Source organism: Mastigoproctus giganteus, chromosome 10, assembly GCF_048544385.1.
Source record: "Mastigoproctus giganteus isolate SK-2022 chromosome 10, ASM4854438v1, whole genome shotgun sequence".
Taxonomy (NCBI): domain Eukaryota; kingdom Metazoa; phylum Arthropoda; class Arachnida; order Uropygi; family Thelyphonidae; genus Mastigoproctus; species Mastigoproctus giganteus.
The window spans coordinates 51,841,800-51,868,855 of NC_143584.1; the positions used below are offsets into that span (position 1 = coordinate 51,841,800).

Genomic DNA, 27,056 nt, shown 5'->3' on the forward strand with positions numbered 1-27,056 from the left:
TTCCGGCTTTTGAAGTGGCCTTGCCTATACCTAATTCAACACCAATTTTTTTAGAGGCTCACCTTTATCAAGTCTGTTCAGAGCATCCAAATTAAGTTGTATGCTCTAGAAAGAGTATGTGACTGTCTTTTCCACCCTCTCGAGGGCCCTCTTCTTCCACTTTCCACGTAAGTGGGAGAAATCCTACCCGACCTGTGGAGGGTGGAGGTTGTCTTCCCTTACATCCTCCTTCGCTCTATTTTTAGCTCCTCTCCTTTACTCTTCAGTACATCTGGTACTCTATATCTTTTTTTTTTTTTTTTTTTTTTTTTTTTTTTTTACTTGGTCTCTTTCTAGGAAGCTCAGATGACCTTGACAGAGACCAGTCATAGAATTATGGGCAGCCTGGCTACCTCCTAGTGGTGTGTGTGTGTGTGTGTGTGAGCAACGTGAGATCTCACCAGGGGCCCTGCAGCCAAAAGCCAGAATATACAACAGAACCCAACACAATATGACAACATTTGTCATATTGTGTTTCCAATAATCCACCTTGAGTCATCACCTGCGTACGCCCGTTCTCTCTCTGCTAGGCTTGTAGTGACATCCCACCATTCAGTAAATAGCTGTATTCATGCAGTGACTTATGATTAAGTGTCTTGAATATTGCCTTCTGAGGCTCGACTCCCAGTGGATGGATTTTCATGAAATTGTATGTTTGTGTCTTTTGAAAAGATTTGTCAAGCCATACCAAATTAAAACAGACCAATAGAAATCTGACAATTATTATTATGACAATTATTCTGAGAGGCATGCAAAAGTAGTTTTTTTTAAAAGATGTAGCCAATTTTGGCACGCACGCTTAAAAAGGTTTGCCATCCCTGCTCTAGAAAGACTTAGTAAAGGTTTTTGTAGCAACAATTCCCATTTCTTGCCCATATTTCATTAATTTCCATAATATTTAATTAAATTATGTACTGTAATTGCGTTACATAATTTTAATGATGTAGACATGGTTTTAATTGAGTGGGAGAAGACAGAGAGTGGTTATCAATGGGCACTGCTCTTCATGGACTAATGTTATTAGTGGAGTCCCCCAGAGTTGGGCCCATTGTTGTTTTCAGTGTTTATTAATGATATTGCCAAAGGTTATGAGGCTTAATTTCTAAGTTTGCAGATGATACAAAGTTTGGCAGGTTGATTAATGGCAGTAATCAGGGTGAGTTCCTGAAATAAGATCTATGAAAATTAGGTCAATTGATGGGCTAAGAAATAGCAGTTGATGTTTAACATTGACAAATAGTTTTAAAACTTCATTTTATAACTCCTGTTTATTGAAACTTACACCTTTTGGCATCTCTCATATTGTGGAAATAATTTGAGTGCCTTACCACCCACTGAAGACGGGACAGTTATCCTTGCAAAAGTGCTATCTATACACACAATTGAGAATAATTAATAATAAACCTTTCTGTTGGGAAATGTTCAATTCATTATGAAGGGGGGGGGGTTCACAATATGAGTTGTTTTCTTTATAATGCCTTGCATGTAAAGTGTGTTTGCTACAAATATTTTATCTATGTACTGACTTCATGTGAAGCACTAACTTGTAAAACAGTCTAAAATTTTCGTAGCTTAAAGCTTAACCCTAAAACACTATGGGTTTGTAACTCATACATTTGAGGGAATAAGCACGCAAAATACAAGAGCTCACAATTGGGATGTTCTTTAACAAACGTCTTTGCTTTCAACATTTTAGCCATGCACTTGATGCAAAGCATTAATTTGCATTCCAAATGTATTGTGAATAACACACACATGCACGTGTGGTGCCTCCGTAGCCAGGTGGGCAGGAGCAACAGTGCGCAGCACATGCTTCTTGATTAGACCGGAGTTCGAGCACGTGACTACCAAATACGGAGGATGCGGAACAGGAATTACCACCGCATATCCCTGTAGCAATATAGCCTTAGTTGCTAATGCTCCTAAAAACCAAAACAATAACACAGACACTCATGCATGCACAGACGCACACATGCACACAGAGGTGATATGCCTTTAGGTCTACACATAAAAAATCATACATATACATGCATACTCACCAAAGGATTTAAGTATATGGCAAAAACTTTCTGAGAGACAGAGTTCTTGATAGTGGTTGAGGGTTGCTAATGATGGTCAGTGTAGCCTCAGGTCTCAAATGAAAACCAATAACGTATAATGCAGCATTACCACCCACAGTCAAAACAAATGATTTTTTCACCAAAATGTTATGTGATCGACCAGTATGAATGGTATTTTAATAAACAGTACATACAAATACATAATAATCACTTAACATTACATAAAAGTAGTAGTAGTAGTAGTAGTGGCATGTGATGCAAGAAAGCATGTGTATGAGCTTATGCAGCATCAGCCAAAAAAAAAAAAAATCAAAAAAAAAAAAAAATCACACCATTCCCTCCAAATGCCTGTCAAGTTCCTCCTTAAATTTATTCAACCTGTCAACTTCCACAACGACAGATGGAAGTTTGTTCCAGCAATTAACCACCTGCTTGCTTAGGCAAATTTCCACACATCTATTCTACATCTGTCTTTTCTTAATTTGAATGTATGCCCCCTTAGGTTCGTAATCTGAACAAGTGGAAGGATCCCATCAGAATTCAGCGTGCTGAACCCATTCAAGGCCTTATACACCTCAATCAGATCACAGCACAGGTGCCTGGTCTCCAGCCACTGCAATTTGCAGAACTTAAGCCTCTCTTGGTAAGAGGATCCCTTCATTCCCCTCACCAATGTTGTTGCCCTTCTCTGTACACGCTCAAGTAAATCTACATCCTTCCTAAAATGAGGCCTCCAGACCTGTATGCAGTACTCAAGGCGTAGCCTGAACATTGCCTTATACAGAGGGATAATCACCTCATTTTCCCTGCTAGCAAAATTCCTATATATCATTGACAAAACCCCATGACCTGCCCTGGCAGCCTGTCTGCATTGCTCAGAAAACTTCATATCTGCCTGCACAATTACTCCCATTTTCTACCACCTTAAGTGTAGTACCACATGGTTGGTACGTTTCTCTGGGATTACTTCTACCCATATGCAGTACTTTGCATTTGTCAAGGTTAAACTTCAGTTGCCACTTCTTAGCCATCTGCCCAAATTATCTAGATACTGTTGCAGTAGCACACTGCCATTACTGTCATTAGCAACCCTGCCAACCTTTGTATCATCTGCAAACTTCAACATTAAGCCTGATATACCTTCATCAATATCATTGATAAATATACAAAACAACAGTGGACCCAACACCGAACCGTGTGGGACTCCACTAATAACATTAGTCCACAAAGAGTAGCACCCATTGATTACCACCCTCTGTCTTCTCCCATTTAACCATCCTTTTATCCATTGTAGCAACTTACCCTTAATACCATTCTGCTCCAATTTGTACAATAGTCTTTCATGCAGAACAGTGTCAAAAGCTTTCCTGAAATCCAAATATATGATATCAAAATTATTTTTTGCATCCAGTTCCTGTGTAACCACATCATAATATCCTATCAAATTTGTCAGACAAGACTTTCCCTTAACAAATCCATGCTGTGTCTGAATTATTGCTGCAGTCTTGTCTAGATGATCCTGCAATACATCTTTAACCAGTGACTCCATTATTTTACCCAGAACAGAAGTTAAACTAACTGGTCTGTAATTACTTGTGTCACCCTTCGATCCCCCTTTGTGAATTGGGGATACATTTGCACATCTCCAGTTCATGGGAACCTCCCCTGAGTCCAAGGATGCTCTCATAATTATGACTAAGGGTTTGCTTAGTTGCTTTGCCGCCTCCTTTAATATAACTGGATTGATCCCATCCACCCCAGCTGCTTTTCTTATGTTTAACTTCATCAATTTCTCCTCCACTTGCTCTCAGTTATTACAAAATCATTAAGTATCCTGCTACAATTTGATAACCTTCTGCCATTTTCAAACCTTAATAATTCCTCATGTGTGAATGTAGATGCAAAATACTCATTCAGTTTGTTTGCTATCTGAGCAGGATCATCAACAGTCGAACCATCGATGTCAAGTGGACCAATCAGATTCATTCCCTTCCTTTTAGAGTTTATATAAGTAAAGAAATCCTTGCTGTTTTTCTTAGCATCTTTTGCCAATGATTTCTCGTAGTCTGCCTTCACCTGCCTAACTCCTTTGTGACCTGATTACAGACTAGCTTATATCTGCCATAGGCTTCTGAGTTGCTTGATAATTTATATACATCCCATGCATTTTTCTTTCCTGTTACAAGTCTCATTAGTTCATTAGATAACCATTTAGGCCTAAACCTTGAACAATATTTCTTAATAGGTATGAAACTTTTAGTAGCATCGACAATTAATTCCTTGAATGCTTCCCACTTTGAATTTACTGTTGGTAACACGTCAGTTTATCCCACTGTACAGAATTTAAAAACTTTCTGAGACCACTGTACTCACCTTTACGGAAGCAAAAACCCTTTCCTTTACCCCTGATGGTAATTATATCTTTAAGTAAATACACTGTGATCACTGCCACCTAGTGTTTCCTTTATCTGCAAATTCTTAATACACGAATGATCACTGCTGATAACCAGATCAAGAGTATTACTCTCTCTGGTTGCCTCTTGAACATGCTGCTGCAGAAAACAATCATCCAATAAATCCACAAAAGTCTGACTAGTGTGTGGGTGACCAACTCACAAGTTCCAATCAATATCTGGGAAGTTAAAATCCCCCATTATAAGAAATTCTGATTTACTGGTCCACTCTATTTCTCTGTATAATTGTTCATTGTACTCATTCGAGTCATTAGGCCTATAACACACTCCTACTCTTATTTTTGCTTTCGCAGTGCTTATGTCACACCAAACTGACTCAACAGTGCACTGTTCATCTAAATAAACTGGGTGCACTTCTTTTGATTTTATGTTTTTTTTAATTAACAGCATAACACCTCCTACCTTCTATCTTGTCTATCCTTTCTGTACACATTGTACTCCCCAAATTCCAGTTCTGCATTCTTTATATCTGTGTGACACCACGTCTCTGCTGTCCCAACAATATCCGCCTTAGATGTCTTGGCCAACACTTCAAATTCATCAAATTTATTTACTATACTGCTAGCATTGGTATACATGCAAGCATACATGCTCCTATTCCTATTCCTTATTACCCTAACACATCCCATATACCCACCTATTTCAGAATGACTGCCATCCGTCCCTGAAACCCCCAACACCCCTCGCTCCAGGTTGCTACTTATTCTAATAGAAGTTGTGCAAGAATCACCTTCACCTTTGCCTACGGCTACAAGTGGAAACAAATAATTTACTTTGAGCATTCTATGGTCACTAAAATATTCTTTGAAGATTTTGAAATGAAAGTATTGAAGGCACTCATATTTTTTGAGGTTTTAATCTTTCTTAACTTTGGTTTAATTCAGAGGCTAGCTGTGGGCATTGATTATGTATATAGAAAAATTGAGCCTATATTAATGCACAGTGCCTCAGTAGCCAGGTGGGCAGGAGCAGCAGTGCATAGCACACACTTCTTGATTAGACTGGGGTTCGAGCCCACGACCACCAAATACGGAGGATGCGGAAAGGTCAGGGAATGACCACCGCATATCCTGGGAGCAAAATGGCCTTAGTTGCTAATGCTCCTAAAAACCAAACAACAACAACATTAATTCACAACTGATACATTTGCAAAAAAATAAAAATTTTATCATTTGTTATCATTTATTGTCTATAATTCACAGATATATATACTAGCAGATGTCTATAATTCACAAATAAGTAACAAACACTTACAATGTGGGAAATGATGGTCTAAAATTTAGTAAAATCATGGTTATTATCTACACACTTATTTTCATATCTGTGACTTATTTTCATAAAGCTTCATTAAGAAAACCTTTCATTTTCTAATAAAATAGGATAAAATATCATACTTATTTAATTAATCTAAGAAGTGTATATTATTAAAAGATCTGATTGTATTCTAAATGCTTACTTCATTGCTTAAAATTTAGAGTTTAATATCAGAGGAATTAAGGCTTTACCTTTAATGATGCCATATTAAAGGAGAATTTTTATTATTGTTGCTTATAAAGTTGTTTGTTTGTTTGAAGCAAAAATTAATCCTTTTTGATAAAAATTAATCCTGTTTGATAAGATAATATTGAATTTTATAGACCAGAAATTTGAGTTTATGAAGCCTCTGAAGAGTATGAAAGTAATGGAAAAAGACCAAGCAGTTCTTGAATGTGAAGTAGATGAATGGGAAGCAAAGGTACAGTGGTTTAAGGGAGACCAAGAATTATTGAAAGGCAAAGACAAAAGGTAAAGACTGTTATATAAATAAAAACAAAGTAATATAAAATTTTATGGCCTCTACTTCCATGTTAAATTATTATATAAAACATAATTACATTATTCCGGGTGTACTAAAAGTCACCCTGAATAATGTTATTATGTTTTTATTTTAAGGACACTTTATTTTAAGTTCTCTGAAAAAGTATAGAAACGTTAGACAGATGCAATGTCGGGACAGGTGCAATCAATCTCAGGAGCTGAGAATTGCTGGTTTATGGATTTTTTCCGTTTCCGATAATAAATCTAAGCAAATATGAAATATCAAAAATAGGATCTATCCAATTACATTAAAAGAAGCAGCAAAAAAGATAAGAAAACCATTCTTCATAATTGTTAGAATATCCTTGGATTCAGGGGAGGATGCCTGTAGAATGGAGATGTGGAAAATGTGTCTCCTTTTCTCAAAGGGGGATAATAGGGTGACATGACCAATTACAGACCAGTAAGCTTGACATCTGTTCTGTTCTGTTCTGCTCAACATTTCTAGTTCATGTTGTAGTAGCATGCTGTCATTAACAGCCCTGCAAACCATTGTATTGTCTGCAAACTTAAACATTAAGTCTGATATACCTTCATCAATATCATTAATAAATACAGAAAACAACAATGGACCTAACACTGAACCCGGGGGGGGGACTCCACTAATAACATTAGTCCGTGAAGAGCAGTATCCATTGATTACTACTCTCTGTCTTCTCCCACTCAACCATCTCTTTACCCATAGCAGCATTTTTCCCTTAATGCCATACTGCTCCAATTTGTATAGTAGTCTTCCGTATGCAACAGTATCAAAAGCTTTCCTAAGATCAAAGTATATGGTATCAAAATTATGTTTTGCTTCCAGTTCCTTTGTGACCATTGGATGCAAAAAATAATTTTGATATCATATACAGCAGATTCTCGATTTATCAGGATCGGATTAACTGGGACACTTCAAGACTCGAAATAAAAAAATAAATAAAAATAAAAATAAAAAAAAAATCAAACAGAAACCATAAAATTCAAGTAAGAACTAGAATAGGTATAAACAGATCTTTTGTAAGTTGTAAATAAGCGACAAGAAGCGTCGTCATTGGGAGATTAGTGTATCTGTTGTCTTGCAACCTCCACTGTCTTCACATCCACAGCTAAAAAAAAAAAAAAAAAAAAAAGAGGGGGACCAAATGTTTAGTTTGTTTTAGTGCATTGTGTCGATTGTTGTGTTCAATCACCACAACAAAAGGCAAATTTTGTTTTGTTATTTATGTCAGGCATATCGGAATTTTTATTATTATTAATTATTTATTTTTTATTTTTTTTGCTCAGAAATCATGAAAATGATGGGCAAACGCAAGGGTTCTTTCAATTAAACAAAAACTTGAAATTATTCAAAAGTTTGAAAACGGTGCATCCGATAAATCTCTAATGATACATTACAATTAACCCCAGGGGCTCACATGTGGTGAGTATGTGCTTGGCACACCCAGGATCTTGATGGCACATCCAGGAATGATATTGATGAAGGTATATCAGGCTTAATGTGTCTAAGTTTGCAAATGATACAAAGGTTGGCAGTGTTGTTAATGACACTAATAACTGTATGCTACTGTCATATTATGAAATTTTGAAATGAAATAGATGAGTGGAAATCTGAAGTTACTGTTTTTGGTGATGTTAGTATGCATTTATATGTGGTAATGGATTTCAGTTCATTGTTTAGGGCAGTGTTTCTGAAACTGTGTTCCGTGAGATGTGAACAAGTGTTCCGCGAAAAATCATAATTAATAATAAAAAAATATATAATAAATAAATTTTGCATATTTGTAGCGAACACCACTTATGTATTATAATATTTAGCGTCATTTTTTTTTGTTTAGTATACTGGCATAGACTAATAATCAAATAGACCGCGGAACACTTTATTTTGATGGGCTTTGCATAGAGAAATATGCGTAGAGGTAATGACACCTACGAAAAAGTAGCAATATAGTGATTGGATATGCCATTCGTATGCGATTTAGCATGGAGTACACAGGCTGAAGGAGAGGAGGAGGAAGTGAACTGATATCATAACTAAACTCACTTCCTTGTATATATATTTTTTTTTGATAATTATTAGTATTTCAAAATATTATTACTAAAATATGTGACCATAGATTTATGGTTGAAAAAGGAACTTTAAAATGAGAAGCAAAATACATCTAGTAGTACAACATGCTCGATGAAAGTGAACACAATATTGTCCCACTTCAAAGTGAGGATGATTAATCGCAGCCTTTTGTTCCCCAGAAATCCGAAGAGAAAAAAAACAGGAACCAACTAATAAAAGACTAAAACAAAAGTATAATGATAGTTATTTAAATTTTGGCTACACATGTGTTGGAAATAAAGATGCTCCTGATGCACAGCACCATATGTAATAAAATATTAGCAACAGTTCTTTGGCTCTCGCTAAACTTGTGTTTCGTCAGTGTTCTGTGAATATGTTGCAAGATGAAAAGTGTTCCGTGAATATGTTATGAGATGAAAAGTGTTCCGTGACTAAAAAGGTTTGGGAAACGCTGGTTTAGAGTTTATAGTTAGAAGGGTTAACAAGTTAAATGAATAATTACAAGCCGTTTTGTCTATAAGAGTTTTGACAAAGTTATGATACATTTAAGTGGCTTATTTGTTAACTTAATGTTATACCATTTATATTGCCCATATTTCTTACAAATCATGTTAAATATGGGGTATGCCACATATAGGGTGCTTGTACTGAAATGTAGTAGTAGTAGTAGTAGTGGCATGTGATGCAAGAAAGCAAGTGTATGAGCTTATGCAGCATCATCATCATCTGCCATTTTCAATCCACTGCAGGATGAAGGCCTCAACAGCAACTTTCCAGTTCCTTCTGTTTTGAGCACTGACCATCCATTTACTACCCACAAACTCGTGAATTTCATCTATCCATCTCCGCCTTTGTCTTCCAGGTTTTCTTCTAGCTCCTCTTGGATACCATTCTGTTATTTTCTTAGTCCATCTGTCATCATGTCTTCAAGCTATGTGTCCTGCCCAAGACCATTTTAGTTCTTTAGTTTTGATAAGAATGTCCTTTACTTGAGTTTGCTGCCTAATCCATGTGTTTCTCTTCTTATCTAACAGTCTGATTCCCAATATAATTCGTTCCATTCTTCGCTGTGTAGTTCTCAGCTTCTCTTCCATTCTTTTGGTGAGTGCCCAAGTTTCACTTCCATAAGTCATGGTGGAGAGTATACATTGGTTCATTATTTTACATTTCAGACAAACTGGGATATTGCTCTTCAGTATGTGACTATATTTCCTGAATGCTATCCATCCAAAATTTATTCTTCTCTTGACTTCCAGCCATTTATCATTATTACAGCTAATAACTTGTCCCGAATAAGTATATGACTCCAATTCAATTCTTTTCAATTACTGCTCCTTCAATCATTGTTTCTCTTTCTGTGGCATACTTGTTCATCATTACTTTTGTTTTAGCCATATTCATCTTTAGTCCAAAATCCTTACTAACTGTACATAACTGATTAAGATTTTCCTCTAATTCTTTGGGATCGTGGCTTATGACCACAATGTCATCTGCAAATCGTAAATGGTTTAGGTACTCTCCGTTCACATTGACTCCTTTCTGCGAGCTTTCTCAAAGGCAGCAGTAAACAGCTTCGGAGATATTGTGTCTCCTTGTCAAACTCCTTTCTTGATTTTAAATTTCCTACTGTCTTTGTCTGGTCTAATAAAGGAGGTAGCACTCTCATATATTTTCTTCAAAATCATAATATATGGGGTATCTATGCCTTGTTTTCCAGTGCCCGAAACATTGCCTTATGCTGTATGGAGTCAAATGTCTTTTCATAATCCACAAATTCCAGGCATAATGGTGTTTTATATTCATTTGCTTTCTCCATTAGCTGTGATATTATGTGAAGGTGATCCATAGTTGAGAATCCTGTCCTAAAGCCAGCTTGCTCTTTCGGTTGATTCTCATCAATTATTCTTTCTAATCTGTTAGTAATGACCCTTGTGAACAGCTTGTAGATGTGGGATAACAGGCTAATTGGTCTATAATTTCCAATTTCTGATTTATCTCCTTTGTTATGCAGCAAAACTATGATTGCATTATTCTACTGCTTAGGCGTCACACCTTTTCTAATGCACTTTGTGAAGAGCCTTGCCAGTTTTTGTGTTATGTCTCTTCCTCCCAATTTTAACAACTGTACAGTAACTTCATCTTCCCCCGGAACTTTCTGATTCTTCATTTTCTTCAATGCATGTTCTACCTCATCAGAAGAATATCGGGTATCTCGTATGTGTTGCTACTTTGCAATCCATCTTCCCCACTGCTGGCATCATTCCCTCGCTCCTTGTATAATTCTCTATAGTAGTCTTCTGCTATTTGAATTATGCCTTCTCTGCTGTTTATAAGTATCCCATCGCTATTCTTCAGTTTCAGTATCATTTGTCTTTCTGTATTACTGCTCATGGCTGCTGATTTAAATCCTTTGTTTTCCCTTAATGCTTGTTCTACTTTACTTGTGTTAAATCTTCTTATGTCCTCTCTAAGTCTCTTTCTAATGGCTTTGCATAACTCAGTATACTCAATTTTCTCCCTGTCGTCTTCGGTTCATCATGACAAGTGTTTCTTGACTAATTTTTTCTTCTTTGGATTTCTTTTTCCCTGTAGGTTTCTTGGGCTTTATCACTTTCAGAAAGTTGTAATATTCCTCGTCGATATCTTGGTCCTGAGCAGTCTGCAGAAGCTCAAACTTGTTCTTAAGTTCCAGTACATACTGCTTTTTCTCCTCCTCTGTTATCTCAAAGACCTTTGTATTATTTACTCGAGTCAGTTTTTTCCTTTCCTTTCCTACATCTATATCAAGTGTACATCTTACCATTCTGTGATCACTTCCAACATTTACCTTGTTCAGGGCAGTAACATCGTTCACAATATATCTTCTTTATCACCTTTCCCTATCAATATATCACCTTTCCCTATCAATAAATTACTAAAGGGCTATCTTTCTTGTCAATCACAATTACAATAGACGGCGAAGGTAAAGAAAGCCTGGATGACAAGCACACAAAAGTTTAATGAAATTTACCAGTAAAAGTACTTTGCCATAACGGCATTTGTATTGTTGCTCGCTCGGTAAACAGACGGTGGGTGTTATCGGTCAGGAGTAGAAATTGAATCCCATGGGTGATTGAAACCCTCCTGAAGTGGAGGGGGTAACCTGATTCGCTGGTGCACTAGTGGATAAATTGTTTATTAAGGAAAAAAAAAAAAAAAGGCAAAGGAAGCCCACACGAGAAGCACAGCAATTTTTGAAAAAGTTTACCTGTGAAACTATGTTACAAATATTTTTTTACGATGCCAGAACTTCCAATATGACTCTGTTCTTGATTCAATTAGTGATTCTAAAGAAAAAAGGTCAGGTTAACCCCCCACACACACACTTCGGGAGGGTTTCAAGCTCCATGGGATTCAACTTCTACTCCAGACCGATAACACCCACCATCTGTTTACCGAGTGAGCAACAATACAAATGCCATTACAGCAAAGTACTTTTAACGGTAAATTTCATCGAACTTTTGTGTGCTTCTCGTACAGGCCAATAGGCCAGTGAGAGACAAGTATAGACACAGTATGTGTTGAATGTAAAAAACTAATTTAATGTAAAAACTTTATCATTAGATATTTATATGTTCAGTAAAAATACAGGAAAAAAAATCAGTAGTGCAAATTTAAAATTTTGTATGTGAAATTATCAAGGTTATTTGTATGTGAAATAAAATGTTGCAAGTTTCAGAAATTACAATATACGCATAGCAAAAACTGTATGATTTAATGAATAAAGTTTGGTAAATTGAAGACTTAATTGATGACTTTCTGCCTTGAATTCCTAAGACAAAAGGTTTCCTTACAGCAGTTAAAAGTCTACTAGCTCTAAACAACAACAACAACATAGATATCAAATTGCCATACTGAATTAATCTTAATATATTTAACTGTAAATATAAATATAATCATATTTGGAGAACCAATTCATCATCCAGTGATGTTGTTCCACTATTCAGAGAACAAGTTTTTTGAACCAAAATGAAATGAATCAATTTGCAAAAAAAAAAAAAATAAATAAAATAAATAAAACTTGCACCATGCACACACACACGTGCAACCATGCACGTGCAATTTACAGTGCTGCTCAAAATCATTAAAGGTAAAGAAATAAATATTTTGCAAATCAATCCTGTTAATTTCAGTGTGAGAATCTACCAGATGTTATTATGAAAGAAGAAAGAATTTATGTATGGTGGTCTTTGGTCTGGTAATTGACAAGTGCCCAAGAAAGCATAAAATGTAAAGCCCAAGCCATTATTGGCATTTTATCAATTCCTCATAGCAGTGATGAGTATTAGAGAATATTCAGGTCAAAACAGAATTCAAAAGAATCTAAAATTTCATTTCCTTCACCGAAATTGGTAATTCCTCTTTAAACAAGGAGAACGTAACCCTAAATTCCACAGTTTCCAACTAGTGGCTGAGCCACCTCGAGAGAGAGAGAGTTACCCAACAGAAGAAAATGAGGTCCTGGATGGTAGCATGGGATGTCACCCTCCAACTGGAATCCTTGATCTGAACACATATTTGTTAGGTTCCAGTCACTTATTTCCTTGTAATGACAATAGGACATTATATTCATAATTTATATAGTCATGACATTGTATATATTGTTTTAATTGTTTATGATTTTAATGTTTATGCTGTATTATTATATAATTTATTTATTTTACAAAATTTGAATCAATTACCTGTATATCTTGTGTGTAGTGTTAATTTATACATTATAATTTATTGATATTTATGTATTTCTAATTTTTAAACTTTTTTTAGGATTGAAATAGCTTCAGAGGGTCGTAAGCGAAGGTTAATAATTAAGAGCACTAAATTAGCTGATGAAGGTGAATATACCTGTAAAACAAATGCTGATAAAACTACTTGTGAGCTTATTGTGGAACGTAAGTAGAACATTTTATGCTATATATTTTTGCTTGAATATGTAATAAAAGCATGGTTTTATTCTGTTTCTTTATTTATGCACCTAACAGTAACTAAGCATCTTGGTAATCATATAAATGTATAAAATCAGTGGTAGGACTATTATATTGAGCAACTGACACTATATTGGCTGTTTAATTCTTAAATTATATGGAAAAGTACTAAACATGAAATTGATAAAAACAGTGTACTGATCTATAAATCATTTTACTTAGAGCGTGAACCTAAGTAAAATAGCTGAAAAATTTACTCATTGTAAAACAAATGCTCAAGTTAATTGAAAATTTTAAAACATTTTAGGATTTGAAAGAGATATTAGGTGTTCAGTCCTGCCTGCAAGGTGGGAGGGGACCAATGAAGCAACAGGTTTCAGTGGAGCAGAGAAGAATCTATAATGAGCTTGTAAGTATATGGAAAAATTGTTGGAACAGCTCTTAGAAAGACAGAGAAACATTTTTATTCCTGCCCTCCGTCTCCACTGTGAATTACAGGATTAGACTCTGGTTGCAATTCAGTTAGTATGCCTGTTTCCTGCTGACGGAGTACAGCCTAATGTCTAAGTTAAATCAGTTCAGCTTGGTCCCTTCTAGCTTTTGTTTTTGCGGGGAGATGGAGACAGGCATTCATGTCATGCTTCACTGTTGATATGTTGATCTGTGAAGTGAGCTTGAGAGAGGGATATGTATCCTAGATAGAGATAATTTACCAGTTTTATTTGTAAATCATCATAATTTTAAGTTCTTTTGTTGTTATGAAGAAAATGATTTTAAGAGAAGATCCTGATTACAGGACCATGATGTACCTGTATGAGGTTCAGAATGGAAATTAGTGGTACTATTTATGCACTTGTTTTTGTTTTATATATGTTTAGATTGTTAAAAAAATTTTTTAAATAGAGATTGACCAATGCCTTAAATTCCGTAAAGCCTTAAACAATATTGTAAATATTGTTTAAGGCATTAAGGAAATTTTAAATTTTGTAATTGTTTTTAGTGCATATGGGCTCATTGCCCTAGAGGCAAAATAAATAAAATATGAAATGATATATAAAGTCCTCATGTGATAAGCAAATACACTCAGTCACTGAAGTATGACTGCCCCATCTGTAACAGATTGTACCGCATTGCTTGCGGTATAAAAAGTCAATGAGCTTTGTACGTTGGGGAAGTGGTGACTTGCATCTGGTCAAGTAAGTCAAAGTGATAAGTAGCAGTTGTGGAATGTAGTAAAGATGTATCAGAGTTTCAAATGAGCACGATTTTGGGAGCTTATTCATTGCTCTTTTATTATTTCTCCCTGTCTGGGGGTTCCAACTCGTGACGGGTATTACTACCAAGTTTTTTTTTTTTTTTTTTGGCTGATGCTGAATAAGCTTGCTTTTACACTAATGCTAATACACTGGGTGGTAGTTGTTATGTCTAGTGTTACCATTGGTCAAGGAACTCTAATTATCCTACAGGTGTTCAGGATTGCAACTTTATGGTGTTCCTTGTAGGTGTTCGCTGGGAGACTTTTTTTTTTTTTTTTTTTTAATGTAAACCCCAAACATGAGAAGTATTAAAACCAATAGTACTTAGTACTGTGCTTGGGTTGAAGGTTGAGAAGACAAAAGAAGATATTTGTTGACATTGGACTTGAACTTCTGTACACTGTAATTTTCAGGAAATACGTATGAAGGAAGGATGTTCCAGAAACCGGCAGTTGAATGAATAAACGAGGAAGATGAAAAGTTGGTTCTGAGAGTTTGAAGTTGGATAGTAAATGGATGTTGGCTGGTGGCAGCACATGTTCAGACTATTTTGTAAGAGAGAGAGCTGTTATTATTGAAGCCAATTCAGAAGAACAGTGCCCATGGAAGTATCTATAGAAAAGGCATGCAGCAGAAACAGTACGTCTATGAGACAGCAAGTGGAGAGACTCTGTTAGAGAGGAATCATTAATTAACCTAACTGCCCTCTTTTGAATGGAATCTAGATGCCTGAGAGAGATTTTGGGGGCACTGCCCCAGATGTGGGAACAATATTCCATGGCAGGGCGGATTTGCGATTTATACAGAGTGAGCAGCTGTTTTGAAGAAAAGTAATGCCGAGAGCAAAAGAGAAAACCAAGTTTTTTAGATTCAGAGGAAGCAATATTTGTAATGTGCTTGTGCCAAGAGAGATTAGAAGTCAGGCTAATCCCTAAAACAGATATATCATTTTGCCTAGAAATTGGAGTGTCACCAAAGATAAGCATAGGAGCAGATGAATCCTTTTTGCGAGATATAAGACAAGACGAGTTTTAGAAGGATTGAAGTCAACTAAGTTGTCTTTGCCCCACTGGAGAATTACCTGGAGATCAGCATTTAAGGAATTGGTAGCAGATTTTCAAGAAGTTGAAGCTGATTGAGCAGGACAAGGTTTCTCAAAATGGAAAGTGGAATGCAATGTGCTATTATCGGTAAATCTATGAATAGGATTTCCAGTCAATGGAAGAAGGTCATTAATATAAAAGAGGAAAAGAACTGAACCTTAGGGGACACCAGCATTAGTGGAGAAGTTAGAAGACAGGGAGCCATCTACCATCATCCTCAGTGAGCGACCAGAGAGAAAAACTAGATAACCAATTACAAAAAACAGTTGGCAAACCATAAGATGGAAGCTTGTTTAGAAGACCTTTATGCCAAAAACGATCGAAAGCCTTTGAGATGTCAAGTGCAACTGCTTGTGTTTCATCGAACTTTTCCATTGAATAAGTATATAAATGTGTAACATTAGCCAGAATATCACCAGTGGATCGACACTGATGGAATCCATACTGGCGATCGTTGATCAGATGGAAAGTTTCTAGGCAGTTTAAGAGTCGGCGGTTAATTGATTTCTCCATTACTTTAGAAAGAGTAGAAGTAATTGCAATGGGACGATAATTGGATGGGAGGGATTTGTCACTCTTTTTGGAGCTGGGTGGATATGAGCAAATTTCCAAGCAGAAGGAAAAACACCTTTGGAATAAGAAAGTGAAAAAAGGTAGCAAAAAACAGGAGTAAGTTCAGGAGCACAGGTTTTGAGAACAAGTGGAGAAATACCATAAGGACCTGGAGCTTTCTTAGCATCAAGATTCGTCAAAATTCGTTTGTAAAAAGAATAGGTGGAACAGGACCAGGGTATGTCTGCCAGGGGCAAAGGTTGATGACGTTGTAGAGCGGATATCATCTTTTAAGGGCACAAAAGGTGATATAGTTGTACACGTTGGCACTAATGATATTAAGAGTAAGAGACCGGCGGAATTACTTCAAGTACAGGTCACTGTTGAAAAAAAGCTGTGAATTAGGGTTGAATTTGAAAGTGTCTGGAATTCTGCCCAGGCACGATAGGAGGGAGTATATGATGAGAACCCTGTCAATCATTCGGCCCTGGAAAGATTGTGCAAGGCTCAAGGGGTAGAATTTTTTTCAGCCTGGTCTGTACTTGTTAACAGGAGAGACTGCTTCTACAGGGATGGGATACACTTAAATAGAAAGGGTGCAAGAATGTTTGCTGATGCTATCGAGGCAGTGGGTCGGAAAACTGCTAGATTGGGGAGATACAAGGACTAATAGATTAACAGTAACCACTGGCACAGGTGAAAGTGATTCTTGCACTGCTTCAATTGGAATGAGCCGCAGCCTGGAAAATAAGATGCAGGATATATCAGAGACTGCTGGGAATCATTGGGGTACAAGTAAACACATGGGTTGTGTTAGGGTAGCTAAGAAAATCAACAGGTGCATGTATACTTGCGTGCATGTACACCAATGCTAGGAGTTTAGTAAATAAATTTGATGAATTTGAGGTATTGCTCAAAACATCAAAGGCAGATATTGTGGGGATTTCAGAGACGTGGTGTCACACAGATATAAGGAATGCAGAACTGGAATTTGGGGAGTACAATGTCTACAGAAGGGATAGACAGGATAGTAAGGGAGGAGGGGTTATGCTATTAGTTAAGAAATACATAAAATCCAAGGAAGTGAAGCCAGTCGACATTGCTGGACAGTGCAGTGTCGAATCAGTTTGGTGTGACATAAGCATTGGGAGATCAAAATTGAGAGTAGGAGTGTGCTATAGGCCTAATGACTCTGATGAGTATAATAAGAAATTGTACAGAGAAATAGAGTGGGCCAGTAAATCAGAGAGTCTTATAATGGGGGATTTTAATTTCCCAGATATTGACTGGAATTTGGGGGCTGGTCACTCACACACTAGCAAGGCTTTTGTGGATTTATTGGATGATTGTTTTCTACATCAGCATGTTCGGGAGGCAACTAGAGGGAGTAATACTCTTGATTTGATTATCAGTAGTGATTCTTCATGCATTAAGAATCTGCAGGTAAATGAACCACTAGGTGGCAGTGATCACAGTGTTCTGAAGTGGGATTTACTCAAAGAGGTAACTACCATTAGGGGTAAAGGGAAGGGTTATTGCTTTCGTAAAGGCGACTACGATGGACTGAGACAGTATTTAAATTCTATACAGTGGGACCAACTGATGATGTTACCAACAGCAAATTCAAAATGGGAAGCATTCAAAGAACGTATCTTGGAAGCTACTAGGCTTTACATACCAACTAAGAAATATTGTTCAATGTTTAGGCCTAAGTGGATGTCAGATGAACTAATGTGACATATGGCAGAGAAGAAAAATGCATGGGATACATATAAATTAACACGTGACACAGAAGCCTATGATAGATACAAGTTGATCTGTAACCAAGTTACAAAGGAGGTTGGGCAGGCGAAGGCAGATTACGAGAAATCTTTGGCAAGGGATGCAAAGAAAAACAGCAAAGAGTTCTTTACTAATGTAAACTCTAGAAGGAAGGGGATGAATCAGATTGGTCCACTTGATATCGATGGGTCAACTGTTGATGATCCTGCTCAGGTAGCTAGCAAACTAAATCAATATTTTGCATCGACATTCACACATGAGGAGTTATTCAGTGAGGGGAATGCCAGAGGCATATTCAACTCTGGCAGTAAGCTAGAGAATCTTGTAATAACTGAGAGTAAAGTGGAGGAGAAATTGTTGAAGATAAATACAAGAAAGGCACCCGGGGTGGATGGGATCTATCCAGTTATATTAAAGGAGGCAGCAAAGGAAGTAAGCAAACCCTTAGCCATAATTATGAGAGCTTCCTTGGACTCAGGGGAGGTACCCATGGACTGGAGATGTGCAAATGTGACCCCAATTCACAAAGGAGGATCAAAGGCTGACACAAGTAATTATAGACCTGTTAGTTTAATTTCCGTTCCCGGAAAATTAATGGAAGCACTGGTTAAAGAAGCACTGCAGGATCATCTAGACAAGACTTCAGTTATAGCTTGGACACAGCATGGTTTTGTTAAGGGGAAGTCTTGCCTGACCAATTTGATTGGATACTATGATGCAGTCTCAAAAGAACTAGATGCAGGGAATAACTTTGATATTATATACTTGGATCTTAGAAAAGCTTTTGATACTGTTGCACATGGAAGACTGCTGCACAAATTGGAGCAGTGTGGCATTGGAGGCAAATTGCTGCTATGGATAAAGAGGTGGTTGAGGGGGAGAAGACAGAGAGTGGTAATCAATGGACACTGCTCAATGTTATTAGTGGAGTCCCTCAGGATTCAGTATTGGGTCCATTATTGTTTTCTGTATTTATAAATGATATTGATGATGATATATCAAGCTTAATGTCCAAGTTTGCAGATGATACGAAGGTTGGCAGGGTTGTCAAGGACACTACTGACACTATGCTGCTGCAACAGGATCTGGAAAGGTTGAGTAGATGGGCTGAGAGGTGGCAAATGAAGTTTAACCTTGACAGATGTAAAGTACTCCATATGAGAAACAGCAACCCCAGAGCAACGTATCAATTCTGTGGTACTACACTGATACACTGATAGTGGTAGAGAATGAAAGGGACCTGGGGGTGGTTGTGCAGGCAGATACGAAGTTCTCTGAGCAGTGCAGACGGGCTACAAGAGTAGCTCATGGTGTATTGTCAATGATATATAGGAATTTTTCTAGCAGGGATAAGGTGGTGATTATTCCCTTGTATAAGGCAATGGTCAGGCCACACCTAGTGTACTGTATACAGGTCTTGAGGCCTCATTTCAAGAAGGATGTAGAGCTGCTGGAACGAGTACAGAGAAGGGCAACAAGATTAGTGAATGGAACAAAGGGGTGCTATTACGAAGAAAGGATTAAGTTTTGCAAATTACAGTGTCTGGAGACTAGGCACCAGCGAGGTGATCTGATAGAGGTGTATAAAGCCTTTATTGGTTTGAGCATGCTAAATGCTGATGGGATTCTTCCTCTTGCTCAGAATAATCACCTGAGAGGGCATAAATTGAAATTGAGGAAAGACATATGTAGGATAGATGTGCAGAAATTTGCCTTTAGCCAGCGGGTGGTTGGTGGTTGGAACAGACTTCCATCCCTTGTCGTGGAAGTTGATAGCCTAAATAAGTTTAAGGCTCAGCTGGACAGGTATTTCGAACGAACAGAGGAGTGAAGTGGAAGTGGTTATTTTTTATTTATTTATTTATTTTTTTTATTATTTATTTTTTTTTTTGGCTGATGCTGCATAAGCTTGCTTTCTTGCATCAAATGCCTCTACTAATGCTAATCTTCCTTATAGCCTGGTGGAATGCTGCTGTGTGTTTCTAATTCTTCAGGTTAGAAATCATTGTTTTCTGTTGCTATTATTATTATTGGCCATATGATGCAAGGAAGCCTGAGGTTTTTGCTGCACCAGCCAAAATAATTTCTGAGTTACCCTGAGAGAGAAAGAGAGAAAATAAGAGTCAGAAGTAGAAAGGAATCACCAAGAAAGAGAACAATGATGATATCCAACTCAGGACCCTGGGTGTGCCAAGCCCAAACTCACCAGATGTGAGCCCCTGGGGTTCTTGTAGAATAGATGTACTTAAATTTGCTTCAGTCATTGGGTGTTTGATTATTGGATTAAACTTCCTGGGAAATATATTTTTTTTTTATTTTGACTCTTGCTGCTTTCTTGCATCATAAGCTTCTGCTAATGCTAAATATGAATGCTTTTTTTCCCTTAAAAGATGATATCTGCTCAATGTTATCAACTTTTGCCCCTAGCAGACATACCCTGGTCCTATTCCACCTCTCATTTTTGTACATAATTTACCATATGAATTATACATAATATCAGATTTCCTTGAACATCCATGAGTTCATGTATATGAAATGTGGCTAATGATAATTTTTTTTTAAAATTAAATTAATTTTGTATCAAATAATATTTCATTATTAATTTTCATTATTGGTTTAAATCTTTTTTTTTATAGCCGTTAATAAATTTTTGAAGAAATTGAAAGATCAAACTTCTATAGAGAGACAACAAGTTATTTTTGAAGTTGATCTTATGGATAAGAAAGCACCGCTGCAGTGGTTTAAAGATGGGGAACTTATTAGACCTAATGAAAGGTATGAAAATCCTTTTTTGATAAAATGTAATGTTCATGGTGTGAGAAATTTATTTAAATATTAATTATTATCTACTAATTATGCATTCCTTAATCATGATGTTATTTGTGAATGTACATTTTGAATTCTCTGATGCAAACACATGGTTAATAGAAGTACAGTAGATTTCTTTTTTGAAATAGTAAAGGAATATAATTTGATAAAAGTTATTGTTTTTAGCTTTTTTATGAATTCTTACCTTATTATCAAATTTATAATGTCTATCTCGACACAAAAAAATTATTTCCTATAATTTTCATTAACCTGACAATTGTTGTTCCCCATTGCAGTGGAGGGATCATGTGGGATCAGACTGGTAGCTATCTTTATCTTTTATTTATGGAAAAAGTTTTTAATTTTTTTGAATTCTGCCTAAATTCATATTGTCTAAATGAGATATAACTTGTCACATTTTTTCTTAATACTTTTTTCTTAATACTTATTTTATGTAACTCTTTAATTTTTAATAAAAGATTTAAATATTTTAAAAATGCTCTGCTTTTTTCATGTACAGATTGGTTTTTATACATAAAAAAAAATAAAATAAATACTATTTCTGCTGAAAAGGAAAAAAAAAAGTCATATCATAAAATATGAGCATAAAACTAATAATCATTTCCCATTTTTTTAGCAGAAAACATTGAGAAAGTGTGAAATTTGAAAACGATGCATGTGTATCTATTTCTACTTATATACAGATATGTAATCTGAAATTTGTGGAAAATTTTAATAATTCTGCTGAAAAAAAAAGCATCAAAACTAAAACATGAAAATAATAGTCACTTCTCTTTTTCAGTGCAGAAAACTCTTATGGGTTCAGTATTTCAGAATATCATGTGTGTGTGTGTGTGCTCTTTAAATACCACTTTCAGAAGTCAATCAATAAACTCCATTGTGTATTTAGTAATATTTCTCAATTCAGAATATTTTAATATCAAAAGATTGAGTAGTTTTATGTAAAAAAAAAAAAAAAAAACACTGAAAAACTAGGGGCAATGTAGTTATTATTCATTCAGTTCACAAAATTCTGTACAAAAATTATTACCAGTAGGGTACCAAGGGAACATCCCTTTCAACAGTTCTCACATGTTCTCCAGTAATGTGGTTTAGAGACAGTTACTCATCAGAAATCCTAGAACATTCCTCAAGTATGAGACAATATAATATTTAAAGTTGAATATTATCTTAAACTTGAACGGCAATTGTTTGCCATGCAATTAAAACATCAGAGCAGGATCTGTGAGATCCTGCACACCTGCAGTCCAGTTAATTACTCATCAGAATCCCTAAAATTTTCCTGGAAAGGTTGAAACTGTGCAGTAATTAGAATTAGAGAGTATAACAGTGGGTTATCTCTGACTAAAATGACAATCATTCAATGCAAAGTCAAAATATCGAAGAGGACCTGAGAAGTCCCGCATGCCTGCAATACATAAAAGTTGAAAAAAGGGTCATGCAGTACCTGCATGGTATCACTTTCACCTAATTATTCTGTGAAAAGCATAAAATATAGTCTTAAAAAACAACTCAGGTAATCTACTACCAGAGCCTGATGTAGTTCATCTCATCCTTATTTTAGTTTGGGGCAGTGAGAGGAATTTCTTTAAGATCAAACTGCACATGACATTCCAGTTGACCTGTTCAATTACAATCATTAGGTGATTGGAGATAAAAAAAAAGTGTGTGAATCTAATGTTGAGATTGCTGTACAAGGAAGATATAATTTAAGAACTAGAGCTAAGAAGAAACTTCAGATTAATTCCTCTACAACAAAAATTGTCATTATTAATGTTAACTGTATTATGTGGTATCCACCATAATCCAATTTTTTTACAGGAGCTCACATCTGGTGAGTTTGGGCTTGGCATACCCAGGGACCTGAGCTGGATATTATCATCTTTCTCTTTCTTGGTGATTTCTCTCTCTCTCTCTCTCTCTCTCTCTCTCTCTCTCTCTCTCTCAAGGTAACTCAGGAAATTTTTTTTGGCTGGTGCAGCATAAGCCTCAGGCTTCCTTGCATCATCATATGGCTAATAATAATAATATCATTAATTAATCAACTATAATTCATTGAAAATATAGTATTTCTGTTCATTTTTGTAACATTTCTCTAATTATTATAGATAAAAATGTAACAAGGTTATGTAAAATCCATAGGTTATACATTACCTCGAAAAACTAAAAGTTAGATTTGGTTTCGTAAGTGTAGCTCGTCACCTATAGTACCACTGCAAGTGCATGGATGGAGGTTTAAAAAAGAAAAACAACTAATATATGTAAGGAAAGAAGTTACGATAGTGTTAAAAATATCATGCCTGAATCTCAATTACGTAACCCCTGGATAGAGGTTTAAAAAAATAATAAAGAGAAAAATACTGTAATATTGCTCTTTAATTTGACATTTGCCTTAACTAAGAAGTTTTAAGGCAGTAAGTATTGTAAAGAGAAATAAGGACTGTGCATTATGAAGTTATAAGGCAATAAGTATTGTAAAGAGAAATAAGGACTATGCATTATTACAAAGAATACCTGATAGCTGTTTTAGAAAAAAAAGTGATTGATTGATGTTATGATACATACATACATATATATATATATATATAGTGCTTATTTAATATTTAAAGTTTATAATGATAGAATTGTATGGTATGGTTTTTGTATTTATTTTTCATATTTTCATATTTTGCTTCATAGTTTTTAATATGTTTACATTAACATAACGTTTATAGGCCAACCAGAATTAAGATAGCCTATATATGCTAGCTTGATTACCTGATCCGTATAAGCACTAATACCTATAATGTCTAAATTATGCACATATAAAAATACCACATATATATATATATAAAGAATTTTTCTTTCTTTGGTTAAAATTTAGAACAGGGTGCACACTCCACTGTTGTTCACAAGGAGGGTCATTACTAACAGATTAGAAAGAATACTTGATGAGAATCAACCAAAAGAGCAAGCTGGCTTTAGGACAGGATTCTCAACTCTGGATCACCTTCACATAATATCACAGCTAATGGAGAAAGCAAATGAATATAAAACACCATTATGCCTAGCATTTGTGGAATATGAAAAGGCGTTTTACTTCATACAGCATAAGGCAATGTTTCGGGCACTGGAAAGACAAGGCATAGATACCCCGCATATTATGATTTTGAAGAAAATATATGAGAGTGCTACCTCCTTTATTAGACTAGACAAAGACAGTAGGAAATTTAAAATCGAGAAAGGAGCTCGACAAGGAGACACAATATCTCCGAAGCTGTTTACTGCTGCCCTTGAGGAAGCTTTCAGAAGATTAGACTGGTCACAGAAAGGAGTCAATGTGAATGGAGAGTACCTAAACCATTTACGATTTGCAGATGACATTGTGGTCATAAGCCATGATCCCTAAGATTTAGAGGAAAATCTTAATCAGTTATGCACAGTTAGTAAGGATTTTGGACTAAAGATGAATATGGCTAAAACAAAAGTAATGATGAACAAGTATGCCACAGAAAGAGAAATAATGATTGAAGGAGCAGTAATTGAAAAGGTGGAGTCATATACTTATCTAGGACAAGTTATTAGCTGTAATAATGATAAATGGCTGGAAGTCAAGAGAAGAATAAATTTTGGATGGATAGCATTCAGGAAATATAGTCACATACTGAAGAGTCACATACAATATCCCAGTTTGTCTGAAATGTAAAATAATGAACCAATGTATACTCCCCACCATGACTTATGGAAGTGAAACTTGGGCACTCACCAAAAGAATGGAAGAGAAGCTGAGAACTACACAGCGAAGAATGGAACGAATTATATTGGGAATCAGACTGTTAGATAAGAAGAGAAACACATGGATTAGGCAGCAAACTCAAGTAAAGGACATTCTCATCAAAATTAAAGAACTAAAATGGTCTTGGGCAGGACATAACTCGAAGACATGATGACAGATGGACTAAGAAAATAACAGAATGGTACCCAACAGGAGCTAGAAGAAAACCTGGAAGACAAAGGCAGAGATGGATAGATGAAATTCATGAGTTTGTGGGTAGTAAATGGATGGCTAGTGCTCAAAACAGAAGGAACTGGAAAGTTGCTGTTGAGGCCTTCATCCTGCAGTGGATTGAAAATGGCTGATGATGATGATGATGATGATGCACACTCCAGTCTATTTGATTAAGCTGTGATCCTGGTGAACTGTGTTTTTTTTTTTTTTAATACACTAATATTTGGCTAGTGAAAAGAGATTAGGTTAATTTATACCATTAATTCAGGCGCCTCCATAGCCAGGTGGGCAGGAGTGTCAGTGCGTAGCACACACTTCTTGATTAGACCGGGGTTCGATCCCATGACCACAAAATACGGAGGATGCGGGAAGGTCAGGGAATGACCACCGCATATATGGCCTTAGTTGCTAATGCTCCTAAAAACCAAATAACAAACAACAACAACCATTAATTCAGGACGGATTCAAGTGAAAAATACAGTCACAGTGTTTTCACTTGAATCCATCCCAATTTAATAGCATAAACTAACCTAACCTTTTTTCACTACCTGAATATTAGTCTAATAAAGAAAACCACACTTTGCCGGCACCACAGTTAACCACAGGTTAATTGAATAAACTGGAGTGTGCACCCTGTTCTAAAGGTTAGTTTAGTCCTTTCTTTTCCTATTATTTCCTAACCTAACCTTAAAGGTTAGGTTAGCATTATATATTTCTTAACCTAACCTAACCTTAAAGGTTAGGTTAGGTTAAGAAATATATAATGCTATAATATTATCATCTATTGTGTTCACACACCAATGATTACATCATCTGTCATGCCTATGTGTCAATCAATATATTGTTCTTGACTTCTGCTCCAGACTGATAGCATGCATCACCTGTTTACTAAGCATGCAGCATGAGGCTGTTGTAGCGGAAAACCACTTTGTCTGGTAAATTTTTCATAGTTTACCATGGTTCTTGTGTTGGCTTTCTTTACCTTAACCACAAAAGGTTATTAAATGGTTAAATGCAGAGGTGGGCTGGCCACTGGGGAAACCCCGGTGGGCTAGAGACCAATGGAGGCCAGTGTGAATTTTTCCATAAACAATATGGCCATAAACACTTGTATGAGGCTGCTACAAGTTTTCCACCATAACAATTTTTGACTCAGTCCACCTCTAGTTAAATGCACACACATTGTTACTAACTGTTTGGAGGTGTTAAGGCCCAGAAGCATTCAGATATTAAAGGATTAAAGCTTTGAAGTTTAAGTAAACCGATTCTAAAGCTTGTTTGGCAGATGTACCTTTTCACTCAAGTTGAGTGAGAAAGTAAGGCAAAGATAGTGCTCAAGTTATGGCCAGTGGGTTTGAATGTATATGAAATTTAAAACTGAAAATATACTTCTTCAGTTAAATTTTTGTTTTTATTTCACTCAGTTAAGCTAAAATTACAGTTATGTACATGCTTCATGATTGCAGAGATTTAACTGCAATGTTAATTATTGATTTGAATTCCTTGGCAAGGCAGCTGAAGAGCTATTGTGAATTTTGGGCATAGGACTCAGTTAAAATGTGTGTGTATGTGTATGTAACTGCTACCTGAATTGAGAAAATTAGGGAAGTTACACTAGGGAATAAATAATATTTTAGGACAGAAAGCCTCAAACTATGTAAAATAAAACCATAACATTGGTTAATGCATTTGCATCATTACTACATAGTTGAATTTTTTTAGACAAACTGAAGTTTATACATTGGCATCAGTAATTATAATATCTCAAATTGTAAATCCTTCATGAGTTTCTTTCTTTATACAGGTAGTTCTTGCTTTACGAGTTCACGGGTTTACGAATTTTTTTCCCTCAAGTTTCAAATATCAACAAAATCAAAAATATGAACATTAATTGCAAAAAATGAATGTTAAACATTCATAAATACTGCATCCAAACTACGTGTATAACTATACAATACAGTGTACCCAGCTTTACGATATTAAACAGTTCCAGAGACACCATCGTATCGTTAAAATATCGTAATGTAAACCCAATAACACCATTGTTTTTTGGTAATTCGTTTCAAGATCTCAGAAGTTGAAATTTTTGCTGTATAACTAAGCTA

General features: G+C 35.9%; 1 protein-coding gene across 2 annotated transcripts in view; it reads left to right on the forward strand.

Annotated features, from left to right (window-relative positions):
• Positions 1 to 27,056, forward strand: part of LOC150079033 (twitchin-like) — a 2,795,346-nt gene that overhangs the window by 759,007 nt on the left and 2,009,283 nt on the right. For both annotated transcript variants that reach the window (XM_090382361.1, XM_090382360.1), the window contains 3 exons: positions 6,211 to 6,358; positions 13,284 to 13,408; positions 20,771 to 20,909. In XM_090382361.1, the coding sequence (XP_090238487.1) occupies positions 6,211 to 6,358; positions 13,284 to 13,408; positions 20,771 to 20,909 (412 nt within the window). The remainder of the gene's footprint in view (positions 1 to 6,210; positions 6,359 to 13,283; positions 13,409 to 20,770; positions 20,910 to 27,056) is intronic.